This window comes from Heptranchias perlo, unplaced genomic scaffold, assembly GCF_035084215.1.
Source record: "Heptranchias perlo isolate sHepPer1 unplaced genomic scaffold, sHepPer1.hap1 HAP1_SCAFFOLD_534, whole genome shotgun sequence".
NCBI lineage: Eukaryota > Metazoa > Chordata > Chondrichthyes > Hexanchiformes > Hexanchidae > Heptranchias > Heptranchias perlo.
The window spans coordinates 66,525-83,138 of record NW_027139553.1 but is presented as its reverse complement, the minus strand read 5'-3'; the positions used below and the strand labels follow the sequence as shown (position 1 = coordinate 83,138).

The window sequence follows — 16,614 nt, the reverse complement described above, 5'->3', positions numbered from 1 at the left end:
GATGGGACAGTGTAGAGGGAGCTTTACTCTGTATCTAACCCTGTACCTGCCCTGGGGGTGTTTGATGGGACAGTGTAGAGGGAGCTTTACTCTGTATCTCACCCTGTACCTGCCCTGGGAGTGTTTGATGAGACAGTGTAGAGGGAGCTTTACTCTGTATCTAACCCTGTACCTGCCCTGGGAGTGTTTGACGGGACAGTGTAGAGGGAGCTTTACTCTGTATCTAACCCTGTACCTGCCCTGGGAGTGTTTGATGAGACAGTGTAGAGGGAGCTTTACTCTGTATCTAACCCTGTACCTGCCCTGGGAGTGTTTGATGGGACAGTGTAGAGGGAGCTTTACTCTGTATCTAACCCTGTACCTGCCCTGGGAGTGTTTGATGGGACAGTGTAGAGGGAGCTTTACTCTGTATCTAACCCTGTACCTGCCCTGGGAGTGTTTGATGGGACAGTGTCAGGGGAGCTTTACTCTGTATCTAACCCTGTACCTGCCCTGGGAGTGTTTGATGGGACAGTGTCGGGGGAGCTCGGTGTGTGAAGTGAAAGTTCACCATTCTTCCTCGCACTGGGATGCCTCATTTGGATGTAGGTATCGAGTCGAGACTTTTTGGATCTGATTTAGAGAGAGAGGAGAGAGGGGAGGCGAGAGAGAGACAGGGGAGAGAGAGAGAGACAGACAGAGAGAGATGGGGGGGAAGAGGAAAGAGAGAGGTGAAGAGGAGAGAGGGGTGAGAGAGAGAGAGAGAGAGGAAGAGAGAGGGGAGAGAGACAGAGGGGGAGAGGAGAGAGTGTGAGGGAGAGTGGAAGACTGAGACAGAGAGAGGGAGCAGACACCTCGAGATAGCTGAAGAGAAACAGAGGTGTAGAGAGAGAGAGGGAGAGAGAGAGGGAGGGAGAGAGGGAGGGAGAGAGCGAGAGGAGGTGAGAGAGACAGAGAGGGAGAGAGAGGGAGAGGGGGAGAGAAGGAGAGGGGGAGAGAGAGGGGGAGAGGGGGAGAGAGAGGGAGAGGGGGAGAGAGAGGGAGAGGGAGAGAGAGGGAGAGGGAGAGGGAGAGGGGGAGAGAGAGGGAGAGGGGGAGAGAGAGAGAGAGAGGGAGAGGGGGAGAGAGAGGGAGAGGGGGAGAGAGGGAGAGAGAGGGGGAGAGAGGGAGAGGGGGAAAGAGAGGGAGAGGGGGAGAGAGAGGGAGAGGGGGAGAGGGAGAGGGGGAGAGAGAGATGGGGGGAGAGAGAGATGGGGGGAGAGAGAGATGGGGGGAGAGAGAGAGGGAGGGGAGAGGGAGAGGGGAGAGTGAAAAAGTGAATCTGCCTTCACTGAACACCTCTCAGAGATGCTCCGAAGTGTTTGACATGCACAGCATGACCATGGGGTGTCGTTCCTGTTGTTCTGTCAGGGTACAGGTATAGTCTGGCCCTGGGCTAACCACTGAAGTGAGCACGGTATCAATTCCCGCCATGACTAGCTGGATGAACACGGGGTGTAGAAAGGGGCAGGAGCAGCACCAGGTGCACCTTCCAATGAGTTTGGGACCCAGTGACGCTGCAACACTGGACTCCCTGTGGGCTGAACCCCAGAGGCAGCAGGAAACAGACAAAGCACCACTGTTGTCCAGCCCCCGCTCCACCTGTCGAGAAAGGTGGAGGACACCGGAGTCTTCATCATGTGGTCCACTTTTGGGTTCCGCCAGGACCACTCGGCTCCAGACCTCATTACAGCCTTGGTCCAAACATGGACAAAAGAGCTGAATTCCAGAGGTGAGGTGAGAGTGACTGCCCTTGACATCAAGGCAGCATTTGACCGAGTGTGGCACCAAGGAGCCCTAGTAAAATTGAAGTCAATGGGAATCAGGGGGAAAACTCTCCAGTGGCTGGAGTCATACTTAGCACAAAGGAAGATGGTAGTGGTTGTTGGAGGCCAATCATCTCAGCCCCAGGACATTGCTGCAGGAGTTCCTCAGGGCAGTGTCCTCGGCCCAACCATCTTCAGCTGCTTCATCAATGACCTTCCCTCCATCATAAGGTCAGAAATGGGGATGTTCGCTGATGATTGCACAGTGTTCAGTTCCATTCGCAACCCCTCAGATAATGAAGCAGTCCGAGCCCGCATGGAGCAAGACCTGGACAACATCCAGGCTTGGGCTGATAAGTGACAAGTAACATTCGCACCAGATAAGTGCCAGGCAATGACCATCTCCAACAAGGGAGAGTCTAACCACCTCCCCTTGACATTCAACGGCATTACCATCGCCGAATCCCCCACCATCAACATCCTGGGGGGTCACCATTGACCAGAAACTGAACTGGACCAGCCATATAAATACTGTGGCTACGAGAGCAGGTCAGAGGCTGGGTATTCTGCAGCGAGTGACTCACCTCCTGACTCCCCAAAGCCTTTCCACCATCTACAAGGCACAAGTCAGGAGTGTGATGGAATACTCTCCACTTGCCTGGATGAGTGCAGCTCCAACAACACTCAAGAAGCTCGACACCATCCAGGACAAAGCAGCCCGCTTGATTGGCACCCCATCCACCACCCTAAACATTCACTCTCTTCACCACCGGCGCACAGTGGCTGCAGTGTGGACCATCCACAGGATGCACTGCAGCAACTCGCCAAGGCTTCTTCGACAGCACCTCCCAAACCCGCGACTTCTACCACCTTGAAGGACAAGGGCAGCAGGCACGTGGGAACAACACCACCTGCACGTTCCCCTCCAAGTCACACACCATCCCGACTTGGAAATATATCACCGTTCCTTCATCGTCGCTGGGTCAAAATCCTGGAACTCCCTACCTAACGGCACTGTGGGAGAACCGTCACCACACGGACTGCAGTGGTTCAAGAAGGCGGCTCACCACCACCTTCTCGAGGGCAATTCGGGATGGGCAATAAATGCCGGCCTTGGCAGCATCTCGAGAACAAAGAAAATATAGGTGAACAAGGCAGCCATTTTATGAACAGCAAGATCCCACCAATCAACAAGGCAGTTCTGATTCCCCACTACCCCCCCCCCCCAATCCCCGTCTCCCTGTTCGGGAGGGTGTTAAAGATCCCATGGCCCGCTATTGGAAGAAGAGCAGAGGGGGGGGTTGTTCTCGCTGATGTCCCAGGGCCCAATCCTCCCCCCCGCAATCAACACCGCCCAAAAAAAAAGAGATTAACTGGACATTCAACCCGTTGCTGTTTGTGGGATCTTGCTGTGCACAAAAGGGCTGCTACATTTTATTACATAACAGAAGAGTCTTCACTTCAAAAAGCTTCATTGTGCATGAAGATATATGACATGTGAGAAATAGCAAAGTGATCACGCAATACAGCTCACTCTTTCTCATTGGAATTCAGATTTCATCCAGTTTGAATTCACTGATTTCTCCCAGTTTGAATTCACTGATTACCCCAGATTGAATTCACTGATTTCCCTAGTTTAAATTGTGATTTCCCCAGATTGAATTCTCTGATTTCCCCCGGTTTGAATTCATTGATACCCTTGTTTGAATTCAGATATCCCCAGTTTGAATTCACTGATTTCCCTGTTTTTGAGTTCACTGATATCCCGCAGTTAAAATTCATTGATTTCACCCAGTTTGAATGCACTGATTTCCCCAATTTGAATGCATTGATTTCACCCAGTTTGAATACACTGATATCCCCAGTTTTAATTCACTGATTTTGCCGAATTAGAATTCAGTGATTTCCCTAGTTTGAATTCAGATTTCCCCGTTTGAATTCAGTGATTCCCCAAGTTTGAATTCAGTGATTTCATAAGAAGATAAGAAATAGGAGCAGGAGTGGGCCATTCGGCCCCTCGAGCCTGCTCCACCATTCAATCAGATCATGGCCGATCTTCGACCTCAACTCCACTTTCCCGCCCGATCCCCATATCCCTTGATTCCCCTCGAGTCCAAAAATCTATCGATCTCAGCCTTGAATATACTCAACGACTGAGCATCCACAGCCCTCTGGGGTAGAGAATTCCAAAGATTCACAACCCTCTGAGTGAAGAAATTCCTCCTCATCTCAGTCTTAAATGTCCGACCCCTTATCCTGAGACTATGCCCCCGAGTTCTAGACTCTCCAGCCAGGGGGAAACAGCCTCTCAGCATCTACCCTGTGAAGCCCCCTCAGAATCTTATGTTTCAATGCGATCACCTCTCATTCTTCTAAACTCCAGAGAGTATCGGCCCATTCTACTCAATCTCTCCTCATAGGACAACCCTCTCATCCCAGGAATCAATCAGGTGAACCTTCGTTGCACCCCCTCTAAGGCAAGTATATCCTTCCTCAGATAAAGAGACCAAAACTGTACACAGTACACCAGGTGAGGTCTCACTAAAGCCCTGTACAATTGTAGTAAGACTTCCTTACTCTTGTACTCCAACCCCCTTGCAATAAAGGCCAACATACCATTTGCTTTCCTAATTACTTGCTGTACCTGCATGTTAACTTTCTGTGTTTTGTGTACAAGGAGACCCAAATCTCCCCAGTTTGAATACATTGATCTGCCCCAGTTTGAATTCAGTGATTCCTCCAGTTCGAATTCAAAGATTTCCCCAGTTTAAATTCAGTGATTTCCCCAGTTTAAATTCACTGATCTCCCCAGTTTAAATTCAGTGATTTCCCCAGTTTAAATTCACTGATCTCCCCAGTTTAAATTCAGTGATTTCCCCAGTTTAAATTCAGTGAATTCCCCAGTTTAAATTCACTGATCTCCCCAGTTTAAATTCAGTGATTTCCCCAGTTTCAATTCACTGATCTCCCCAGTTTAAATTCAGTGATTTCCCCAGTTTAAATTCACTGATATCCCCAGTTTAAATTCAGTGATTTCCCCAGTTTAAATTCAGTGAATTCCCCAGTTTAAATTCACTGATCTCCCCAGTTTAAATTCAGTGATTTTCCCCAGTTTAAATTCAGTGATTTTCCCCAGTTTAAATTCAGTGATTTTCCCCAGTTTAAATTCAGTGATTTTCCCCAGTTTAAATTCAGTGATTTCCCCCAGTTTGAATTCAGTGATTTCCTCCAGTTTGAATTCACTCATTCCCCCTTTCCCCCCCCCCCACTTCAAGTCACTTGCCCCATTTTAAATCGTCCCGCCATTATGGTGATGGGGGGGCGGGAGTGAACTCTGATCTATAGGCGAGACGCGTTGGCTTCTGAACCTCCGCGCCCGCAGCAGCGCTTAAAGGGCCGCCGCTGCCTCCTCCGAAGTGGCCACGTGCGCCCGCTGGTGGGTTCTCAGAGAGACGGAGCGGGTGAACCTCTTGCCGCAGACGGCGCACTGGAATGGCTTCTCCCCGGTGTGGACCCGCTGGTGGCGCGAGAGCTTGCCCGACTCGATGAAGCCCCGGCCGCAGACCGGGCAGCGGAAGGGCCGCTCGCCCGTGTGGGTGCGCTGGTGGGCCGTCAGGTTGCTGGAGGTGACGAAGCCCTTGCCGCAGGCCTGGCACTTGAAGGGCTTCTCGCCGGTGTGGATGCGCTGGTGGGCCATGAGGTTGCTGGACGTGACGAAGCCCTTGCCGCACTCCCCGCAGGCGAAGGGCCGGTGCCCGGTGTGGAGCCGCTCGTGCTGGGACAGCTTGCCCGACTCCAGGAAGCCCCGGCCGCAGACCGGGCAGACGAAGGGCCTCTCGCCGGTGTGGATCTGCTGGTGGCGCGAGAGCTTGCCCGACTCCACAAAGCCCCGGCCGCAGACCGAGCAGCGGAAGGGTCTCTCGCCGGTGTGGGTGCGCTGGTGCACCGTCAGGTTGGGCGAGGCCACAAAGCCCTTGCCGCACACCGTGCACTTGTAGGGCCGCTCCCCGGTGTGCGTGCGCTTGTGGGCGATCAGGTTGCTGGAGGAGACGAAAGTCTTGCCGCACGAGCCGCAGCCAAAGGGCTTCTCCCCGCTATGCACCCGCCGGTGGTCCGTCAGGTTGCTGGAGGTGACGAACCGCTTCCCGCAGACCGTGCACTCGAACGGACGCTCCCCGGTGTGGTACCGCTGGTGGGACTCCAGCACGCAGGCCCACCGGAACAGCTTCCCGCACACGTAGCACTGGTAGTTGTGCTCGCCGTCCCCGGCCGCCCGGCCAGGCTTGGCCCCCGACTGCCCGGCCGCCCCGGCTGGGAGGGAGAGGGGCTCCTGTCCCCCGGGCCCTCCCCGCTCCTGGCCCTCCATCTCAAGGTCGGAACTCTGAAAAGAAAGAGGGGGGGGGGGGAGAAATCCCATTGAGAAGGTGAGGTTCCAGCCCCCTTTAAGCCGCTTCCGCGGACAGCCAGCCTCTTTGGGGGGGCATTTCCTGTTGGTCTGTAGCCGCTCTGTGTGCACAGCAAGATCCCACAGACAGCGAATGAGGTGAACGGCCTTGAACAGGCTGGGGCTCTTTTCTCTAGAAAAGAGAAGGCTGAGGGGTGACCTGATCGAGGTCTTTAAGATTATGAAAGGGTTCGATAGGGTAGACGGAGAGAAGATGTTTCCACTTGTGGGGGAGACCAGAACTAGGGGGCCATAAATATAAGATGGTCACTAATAAATCCAATCGGGAATTCAGGAGAAACTTCTTTCCCCAGAGAGTGGTGAGAATGTGGAACTCGCTCCCACAAGGAGTAGTTGAGGTGAATAGTGTAGATGGATTTAAGGGGAAGCTGGATAAACACATGAGGGAGAAAGGAATAGAAGGATATGGAGATAGGGTGAGATGGAGTAGGGAGGGAGGAGGCTCGTGTGGAGCATAAACACCGGGATAGACCCGTTGGGCCGAATGGCCTGTTTCCGTGTTGTACATTCTACGTAATCCCTCAGTACTGGGACCGGGGAGTGTGGGCCTGGATTATGGGGCTCAAGTCCTAGAGTATATCCATCTCCCTCCGACAGTGCAGCACTCCCTCAGTACTGGCACCGGGGAGTGTGGGCCTGGATTATGGGCTCGAGCCCCAGAGTATATCCATCTCCCTCCGACAGTGCAGCACTCCCTCAGTACTGGGACCGGGGAGTGTGGGCCTGGATTATGGGGCTCGAGTCCTAGAGTATATCCATCTCCCTCCGACAGTGCAGCACTCCCTCAGTACTGGGACCGGGGAGTGTGGGCCTGGATTATGGGGCTCAAGTCCCAGAGTATATCCATCTCCCTCCGACAGTGCAGCACTCCCTCAGTACTGGGACCGGGGAGTGTGGGCCTGGATTATTGGGCTCAAGTCCTAGAGTATATCCATCTCCCTCCGACAGTGCAGCACTCCCTCAGTACGGGCACCGGGGAGCGTGGGCCTGGATTATGGGGCTCGAGTCCTAGAGTATATACATCTACCTCCGACAGTGCAGCACTCCCTCAGTACTGGGACCGGGGAGTGTGAGCCTGGATTATGGGGCTCGAGTCCTAGAGTATATCCATCTACCTCCGACAGTGCAGCACTCCCTCAGTACTGGGACCGGGGAGTGTGGGCCTGGATTATGGGGCTCAGGTCCTAGAGTATATCCATCTACCTCCGACAGTGCAGCACTCCCTCAGTACTGGGACCGGGGAGTGTGGGCCTGGATTATGGGGCTCGAGTCCTAGAGTATATCCATCTCCCTCCGACAGTGCAGCACTCCCTCAGTACTGGGACCGGGGAGTGTGGGCCTGGATTATGGGCTCAAGTCCTCGAGTATATCCATCGACCTCCGACAGTGCAGCATTCCCTCAGTACTGGGACCGGGGAGTGTGGGCCTGGATTATGGGGCTCGAGTCCTAGAGTATATCCATCTACCTCCGACAGTGCGGCACTCCCTCAGTACTGGGACCGGGGAGTGTGGGCCTGGATTATGGGGCTCGAGTCCTAGAGTATATCCATCTACCTCCGACAGTGCAGCACTCCCTCAGTACTGGGACCGGGGAGTGTGGGCCTGGATTATGGGCTCAAGTCCTAGAGTATATCCATCTACCTCCGACAGTGCAGCACTCCCTCAGTACTGGGACCAGGGAGTGTGGGCCTGGATTATGGGGCTCGAGTCCTAGAGTATATCCATCTCCCTCCGACAGTGCAGCACTCCCTCAGTACTGGGACCGGGGAGTGTGGGCCTGGATTATGGGGCTCAAGTCCTAGAGTATATCCATCTCCCTCCGACAGTGCAGCACTCCCTCAGTACTGGGACCGGGGAGTGTGGGCCTGGATTATGAGGCTCGAGTCCTAGAGTATATCCATCTACCTCCGACAGTGCAGCACTCCCTCAGTACTGGGACCGGGGAGTGTGGGCCTGGATTATGGGGCTCAGGTCCTAGAGTATATCCATCTACCTCCGACAGTGCAGCACTCCCTCAGTACTGGGACCGGGGAGTGTGAGCCTGGATTATGGGGCTCGAGTCCTAGAGTATATCCATCTACCTCCGACAGTGCAGCACTCCCTCAGTACTGGGACCGGGGAGTGTGGGCCTGGATTATGGGGCTCAGGTCCTAGAGTATATCCATCTACCTCCGACAGTGCAGCACTCCCTCAGTACTGGGACCGGGGAGTGTGGGCCTGGATTATGGGGCTCGAGTCCTAGAGTATATCCATCTCCCTCCGACAGTGCAGCACTCCCTCAGTACTGGGACCGGGGAGTGTGGGCCTGGATTATGGGCTCAAGTCCTAGAGTATATCCATCGACCTCCGACAGTGCAGCATTCCCTCAGTACTGGGACCGGGGAGTGTGGGCCTGGATTATGGGGCTCGAGTCCTAGAGTATATCCATCTACCTCCGACAGTGCGGCACTCCCTCAGTACTGGGACCGGGGAGTGTGGGCCTGGATTATGGGGCTCGAGTCCTAGAGTATATCCATCTACCTCCGACAGTGCAGCACTCCCTCAGTACTGGGACCGGGGAGTGTGGGCCTGGATTATGGGCTCAAGTCCTAGAGTATATCCATCTACCTCCGACAGTGCAGCACTCCCTCAGTACTGGGACCAGGGAGTGTGGGCCTGGATTATGGGGCTCGAGTCCTAGAGTATATCCATCTCCCTCCGACAGTGCAGCACTCCCTCAGTACTGGGACCGGGGAGTGTGGGCCTGGATTATGGGGCTCAAGTCCTAGAGTATATCCATCTCCCTCCGACAGTGCAGCACTCCCTCAGTACTGGGACCGGGGAGTGTGGGCCTGGATTATGGGGCTCGAGTCCTAGAGTATATCCATCTCCCTCCGACAGTGCAGCACTCCCTCAGTACTGGGACCGGGGAGTGTGGGCCTGGATTATGGGGCTCAAGTCCTAGAGTATATCCATCTCCCTCCGACAGTGCAGCACTCCCTCAGTACTGGGACCGGGGAGTGTGGGCCTGGATTATGGGGCTCGAGTCCTAGAGTATATACATCTACCTCCGACAGTGCAGCACTCCCTCAGTACTGGGACCGGGGAGTGTGGGCCTGGATCCTGGGGTTCGTTTTCTGGAGTGAGGGCTCAAACCCATGACTTTCTGACCCCCCGACAAGGGGGGGGTGGAGAGAGAGGGGACACACTGAGACAAACCGGGGCTTTACTCTTTTAAGAACAAATGGTGCCATTTTTGGGGAGTAAAACAGTTGAATAAAATTATCCACAGACTAAAATTAATTTCAGACTCCCACCACCCTTATCGCACTGCCAGTGTGTGTGTGTGTAAATAGCCCTCTGCCAGTGTATGTGTGTAAATCCCACTCTGCCAGTGTATGTGTGCATACATGTGTATGTGCTTGTACATATATATAAATGTATATGTGTGTGTGTATATATGGGAGCCTATATATGTATATGTGTGTATATGTGTTGTTACATATATGCATATATATGTATATATGTGTGTATGCATGTATTTATATGCTGTGTGTGTTGTAATTACGTGTGTATATATGTGGTGTGTGTAAAGACGTGTGTATGTATGCACTGTGTGTGTATATATATATATATATAGTTTATATGTGGTACATATATATGTGCGTGGTGTGTATGTATATATAGGTATATTTGTGGTGTATATATGGTGTTTATGTGTGTATATTTGTGGTGTGTATATATGTGTGTTTATATGTGGTGTATGTAAATATATATATAGTGTGTATGGTGTATATGTATGTTTATATGTGGTGTATATGTACATATAGGTATATTTGTGGCGTATATATGGTATATATATGTGTGTTTATATATAGTGTATGTATATATATGTGGTGTGTACATGTGGTGTATGTATATATGTGTGGTGTGCACATGTGGTGTATGTATATATGTGTGGTGTGCACATGTGGTGTATGTATATATATGTGGTGTGCACATGTGGTGTATGTATATATGTGTGGTGTGCACATGTGGTGTATGTATATATGTGTGGTGTGCACATATGGTGTATGTATATATATGGTGTGCACATATGGTGTCTGTATATATATGGTGTGCACATGTGGTGTATGTATATATATGGTGTGCACGTGTGGTGTATGTATATATGTGTGGTGTGTACATGTGGTGTATGTATATATATGTAGTGTGTACATGTGGTGTATGTATATATATGTAGTGTGTACATGTGGTGTATGTATATATATATGTAGTGTGTACATGTGGTGTATGTATATATATGTGGTGTCCATGTGGTGTATGTATATATATGTAGTGTGTACATGTGGTGTATGTATATATGTGGTGTACATGTGGTGTATGTATATATATGTGGTGTGTATGTGTATATTTGTGAAGTATACATGTGCTGTGCATATATGTGCATGTATGCATAAAAAAGTATTTAAATATGGTGTGTCTACACATGTGTATATTTCTGAAGTCTATATGTATGTACAAATATGTATTTATACATGGTGTGTGTGCAGAAGGTGTTTATTTGAGGTGTGGGGGGGGGGGGGGGGAGGAGGCAGCAATGGCGCCGCCCGCTACCCACAACCCCCCGCGCCGCGGGAACCGCCCTATCGGGGGGAGCGGGGCCCCGGGGCGCGCCTGCGCACACCGCGCCCGCCCAGAGCAGTGAGAGGGGGAAAGTGGGGGAGGCCGCCCGGCCCGGCTCGGCTCGGGCGGCGGGATCCTCGGCCGCGCTCGGGGGGGGGGGAAGCCGCTTACCGCCTCTCCTCTCCTCTCCGCCGCCGCCCGCCCGCCCGGGACTCCAAGGGGGCTCCGCTCCGACCTCTCTCCGCCTCGCTGGGGAAGATGGCGCCGCGCCCAGCTCCGCGCATGCGCGGCCTGGCCCCGCCCTCACCGGGGAGTCGGTGCGCATGCGCCGCGCCTGCACCGCCCGCCCCGGGCAGGGGTTGCCCGGGGTGACGGAGCCCGGGAGCTGTCAATCATTCTGCAGAGGGTGCTGGCGGTTGCCCGGGGTGACGGAGCCCGGGAGCTGTCAATCATTCTGCAGAGGGTGCTGGCGGTTGCCCGGGGTGACGGAGCCCGGGAGCTGTCAATCATTCTGCAGAGGGTGCTGGCGGTTGCTCGGGGTGACGGAGCCCGGGAGCTGTCAATCATTCTGCAGAGGGGGCCAGCCCCTGATTTGCAAACAATTGCACCGATTTTGCCCCACTGACTCGACTATTCCGATGCTCTCCTGGCCCCCCCTCCCTCCGACCCTCCACCCTCCGCTAACTCCGACTCATCCCGAACCCCTCGCCCCCTCGCATCCCAACTCACACCGAGTCCCGTTCACCCCTCACCCCCCCGTATCCTAACTCACACCGAGTCCCGTTCACCCCTCACCCCCCCGTATCCTAACTCACACCGAGTCCCGTTCACCCCTCACCCCCCGTATCCTAACTCACACCGAGTCCCGTTCACCCCTCACCCCCCCGTATCCTAACTCACACCGAGTCCCGTTCACCCCTCACCCCCCCCGTATCCTAACTCACACCGAGTCCCGTTCACCCCTCACCCCCCCGTATCCTAACTCACACCGAGTCCCGTTCACCCCTCACCCCCCCGTATCCTAACTCACACCGAGTCCCGTTCACCCCTCACCCCCCCGTATCCTAACTCACACCGAGTCCCGTTCACCCCTCACCCCCCCGTATCCTAACTCACACCGAGTCCCGTTCACCCCTCACCCCCCCATATCCTAACTCACACCGAGTCCCGTTCACCCCTCACCCCCCGTATCCTAACTCACACCGAGTCCCGTTCACCCCTCACCCCCCCCGTATCCTAACTCACACCGAGTCCCGTTCACCCCTCACCCCCCCGTATCCTAACTCACACCGAGTCCCGTTCACCCCTCACCCCCCGTATCCTAACACACACCGAGTCCCGTTCACCCCTCACCCCCCCGTATCCTAACTCACACCGAGTCCCGTTCACCCCTCACCCCCCCGTATCCTAACTCACACCGAGTCCCGTTCACCCCTCACCCCCCGTATCCTAACTCACACCGAGTCCCGTTCACCCCTCACCCCCCGTATCCTAACTCACACCGAGTCCCGTTCACCCCTCACCCCCCCGTATCCTAACTCACACCGAGTCCCGTTCACCCCTCACCCCCCGTATCCTAACTCACACCGAGTCCCGTTCACCCCTCACCCCCCCGTATCCTAACTCACACCGAGTCCCGTTCACCCCTCACCCCCCGTATCCTAACTCACACCGAGTCCCGTTCACCCCTCACCCCCCCCGTATCCTAACTCACACCGAGTCCTGTTCACCCCTCACCCCCCGTATCCTAACTCACACCGAGTCCCGTTCACCCCTCACCCCTCCCCGTATCCTAACTCACACCGAGTCCCGTTCACCCCTCACCCCCCGTATCCTAACTCACACCGAGTCCCGTTCACCACTCACTCCCCCGTATCCTAACTCACACCGAGTCCCGTTCACCCCTCACCCCCCCCCCGTATCCTAACTCACACCGAGTCCCGTTCACCCCTCACCCCCCGTATCCTAACTCACACCGAGTCCCGTTCACCCCTCACCCCCCCCGTATCCTAACTCACACCGAGTCCCGTTCACCCCTCACCCCCCGTATCCTAACTCACACCGAGTCCCGTTCACCCCTCACCCCCCGTATCCTAACTCACACCGAGTCCCGTTCACCCCTCCCCCCTCCCTATCTCTGTAACCTCCTCCAGCCCCGACAATTCTCATCCTCCTGTTCAAATCTCTCCATGGCCCTCGCCCCCCTCCCTATCTCTGTAATCTCCTCCAGCCCCTACGACCCTCCGAGATCTCTGCTCTCCTCCAATTCTGGCCTCTTGTCCATCCCCCGATTTTAATCGCTCCACCATTGGCGGCCGTGCCTTCAGCTGCCTGGGCCCTAAGCTCTGGAATTCCCTCCCTAAACCTCTCCCCCTCTCTCTCCTCCTTTAAGACGCTCCTTAAAACCTCCCTCTTTGACCGAGCTTTTGGTCACCTGTCCTAATATCTCCTCACGTGGCTCGGTGTTAAATTCTGTTTGATAATCGCTCCTGTGAAGCACCCTGGGACGTTTTACTACGGTAAAGGGACTGTATTAATGGGAGTTGCTGGTGTTGTTCTAAATATCAATCCAAACCCTGGCCTGCATTTCCCCCAGCCTCATCCCCGTCTCCTCGTCTCAAACAGACAGTCTTGTTTCAATTGTTCAAACTGCTGCAGTTGGTCTATCGGAGGGGAGAACTGGACAGACCTCGTGTTGAACCAGGTTAATCAGCATGGGTTTCCACGATGCAGGGCAAGCTCGAACACCCTGAACAAAACTGAGAGCATCGATACAGGAAATACAAGGCCAACTCCCATTAAAAGAATCAGACAGTAAAGAAGGAGTCCGTTCGGCCCATAGTGTCTGTGCTGGCTCATTGAAAGAGCGATCCAATTAGACCCACTCCCCATCGCCCTGTGAATTTATCCAATTAGACCCACTCCCCATCACCCTGTGAATTTATCCAATTAGACCCACTCCCCATCGCCCTGTGAATTTACCCAATTAGACACACTCCCCATCGCCCTGTGAATTTATCCAATTAGACCCACTCCCCATCGCCCTGTGAATTTATCCAATTAGACCCAGTCCCCATCGCCCTGTGAATTTACCCAATGAGACACACTCCCCATCGCCCTGTGAATTTACCCAATTAGACCCACTCCCCATCGCCCTGTGAATTTACCCAATTAGACCCACACCCCATCGCCCTGTGAATTTACCCAATTAGACCCACTCCCCATCGCCCTGTGAATTTATCCAATTCGACCCACTCCCCATCGCCCTGTGAATTTATCCAATTAGACCCAGTCCCCATCGCCCTGTGAATTTATCCAATTAGACCCACTCCCCATCGCCCAGTGAATTTATCCAATTAGACCCACTCCCCATCGCCCTGTGAATTTATCCAATTAGACCCACTCCCCATCGCCCTGTGAATTTATCCAATTAGACCCAGTCCCCATCGCCCTGTGAATTTATCCAATTAGACCCACTCCCCATCGTCCTGTGAATTTATCCAATTAGACCCACTCCCCATCGCCCTGTGAATTTACCCAATTAGACCCACTCCCCATCGCCCTGTGAATTTATCCAATTAGACCCACTCCCCATCGCCCTGTGAATTTATCCAATTAGACCCACTCCCCATCGCCCTGTGAATTTATCCAATGAGACCCACTCCCCATCGCCCTGTGAATTTACCCAATTGGACCCACTCCCCATCGCCCTGTGAATTTATCCAATTAGACCCACTCCCCATCGCCCTGTGAATTTATCCAATTAGACCCACTCCCCATCGCCCTGTGAATTTATCCAATGAGACCCACTCCCCATCGCCCTGTGAATTTACCCAATTGGACCCACTCCCCATCGCCCTGTGAATTTATCCAATTAGACCCACTCCCCATCGTCCTGTGAATTTATCCAATTAGACCCACTCCCCATCACCCTGTGAATTTATCCAATTAGACCCAGTCCCCATCGCCCTGTGAATTTACCCAATTGGACCCACTCCCCATCGCCCTGTGAATTTATCCAATTAGACCCACTCCCCATCGTCCTGTGAATTTATCCAATTAGACCCACTCCCCATCACCCTGTGAATTTACCCAATTAGACCCACTCCCCATCGCCCTGTGAATTTATCCAATTAGACCCACTCCCCATCGCCCTGTGAATTTACCCAATTCGACCCACTCCCCATCGCCCTGTGAATTTATCCAATTAGACCCAGTCCCCATCGCCCTGTGAATTTATCCAATTAGACCCACTCCCCATCGCCCTGTGAATTTATCCAATGAGACCCACTCCCCATCGCCCTGTGAATTTACCCAATGAGACCCACTCCCCATCGCCCTGTGAATTTATCCAATTAGACCCACTCCCCATCGCCCTGTGAATTTATCCAATTGGACCCACTCCCCATCGCCCTGTGAATTTACCCAATTGGACCCACTCCCCATCGCCCTGTGAATTTACCCAATTAGACCCACTCCCCATCGCCCTGTGAATTTATCCAATTAGACCCACTCCCCATCGCCCTGTGAATTTACCCAATTGGACCCACTCCCCATCGCCCTGTGAATTTACCCAATTGGACCAACTCCCCATCGCCCTGTGAATTTACCCAATTAGACCCACTCCCCATCGCCCTGTGAATTTACCCAATTAGACCCACTCCCCATCGCCCTGTGAATTTACCCAATTAGACCCAGTCACCATCGCCCTGTGAATTTATCCAATTCGACCCACTCCCCATCGCCCTGTGAATTTATCCAATTAGACCCACTCCCCATCGCCCTGTGAATTTATCCAATTAGACCCACTCCCCATCGCCCTGTGAATTTATCCAATTAGACCCACTCCCCATCGCCCTGTGAATTTATCCAATTGGACCCAGTCCCCATCGCCCTGTGAATTTACCCAATTGGACCCAGTCCCCATCGCCCTGTGAATTTACCCAATTAGACCCACTCCCCATCGCCCTGTGAATTTACCCAATTAGACCCACTCCCCATCGCCGTGTGAATTTATCCAATTAGACCCAGTCCCCATCACCCTGTGAATTTATCCAATTAGACCCACTCCCCATCGCCCTGTGAATTTACCCAATTAGACCCAGTCCCCATCGCCCTGTGAATTTATCCAATTAGACCCAGTCCCCATCGCCCTGTGAATTTATCCAATTGGACCCACTCCCCATCGCCCTGTGAATTCATCCAATTAGACCCACTCCCCATCGCCCTGTGAATTTATCCAATTAGACCCACTCCCCATCGCCCTGTGAATTTATCCAATTAGACCCACTCCCCATCGCCCTGTGAATTTATCCAATTGGACCCACTCCCCATCGCCCTGTGAATTTATCCAATTCGACCCACTCCCCATCGCCCTGTGAATTTACCCAATTTGACCTAGTCCCTCTCCCCGATCCCCCTCCTCCACCTCCCGCCCTGTCCCGGACCCTCTCCCTGATCCCCCTCCACCTCCTGCATTTTCACTGTCCCTCTCCCTGAGCCCCCTCCTCCTCCTCCCACCGTGTCACTGTCCCTCTCCTCAATCACCCTCCTCCCCATCCTCCTCCTCCTGCTGTGCCCAGTCCCTCTCCCCGATCCCCCTCCTCCTCCTCCTCCTCCCGTGTCCCGGTCCCTCTCCTCGATCACCCTCCTCCTCCTCCTCCCGCCGTGTCCCGGTCCCTCTCCCCGATCCCCCTCCTCCTCCTCCTCCTCCCGCCGTGTCCCGGTCCCTCTCCCCGATCACCCTCCTCCTCCTCCTCC

At 53.8% G+C, this 16,614-nt stretch overlaps 1 protein-coding gene across 1 annotated transcript in view; it reads right to left on the bottom strand.

Moving 5' to 3' along the window:
* Window positions 1–3,239: 3,239 nt before the first annotated feature.
* The window catches only part of LOC137315104 (zinc finger protein 850-like), a 50,728-nt gene continuing 37,353 nt past the window's right edge, over window positions 3,240–16,614 (bottom strand). Inside the window, exons 2-3 of the mRNA XM_067980029.1 lie at window positions 11,026–11,156; window positions 3,240–6,165 (exon numbers count right to left, since the gene is read on the bottom strand). Of these exons, the coding sequence (XP_067836130.1) occupies window positions 5,173–6,165; window positions 11,026–11,156 (1,124 nt within the window). The 3' untranslated portion in view covers window positions 3,240–5,172. The remainder of the gene's footprint in view (window positions 6,166–11,025; window positions 11,157–16,614) is intronic.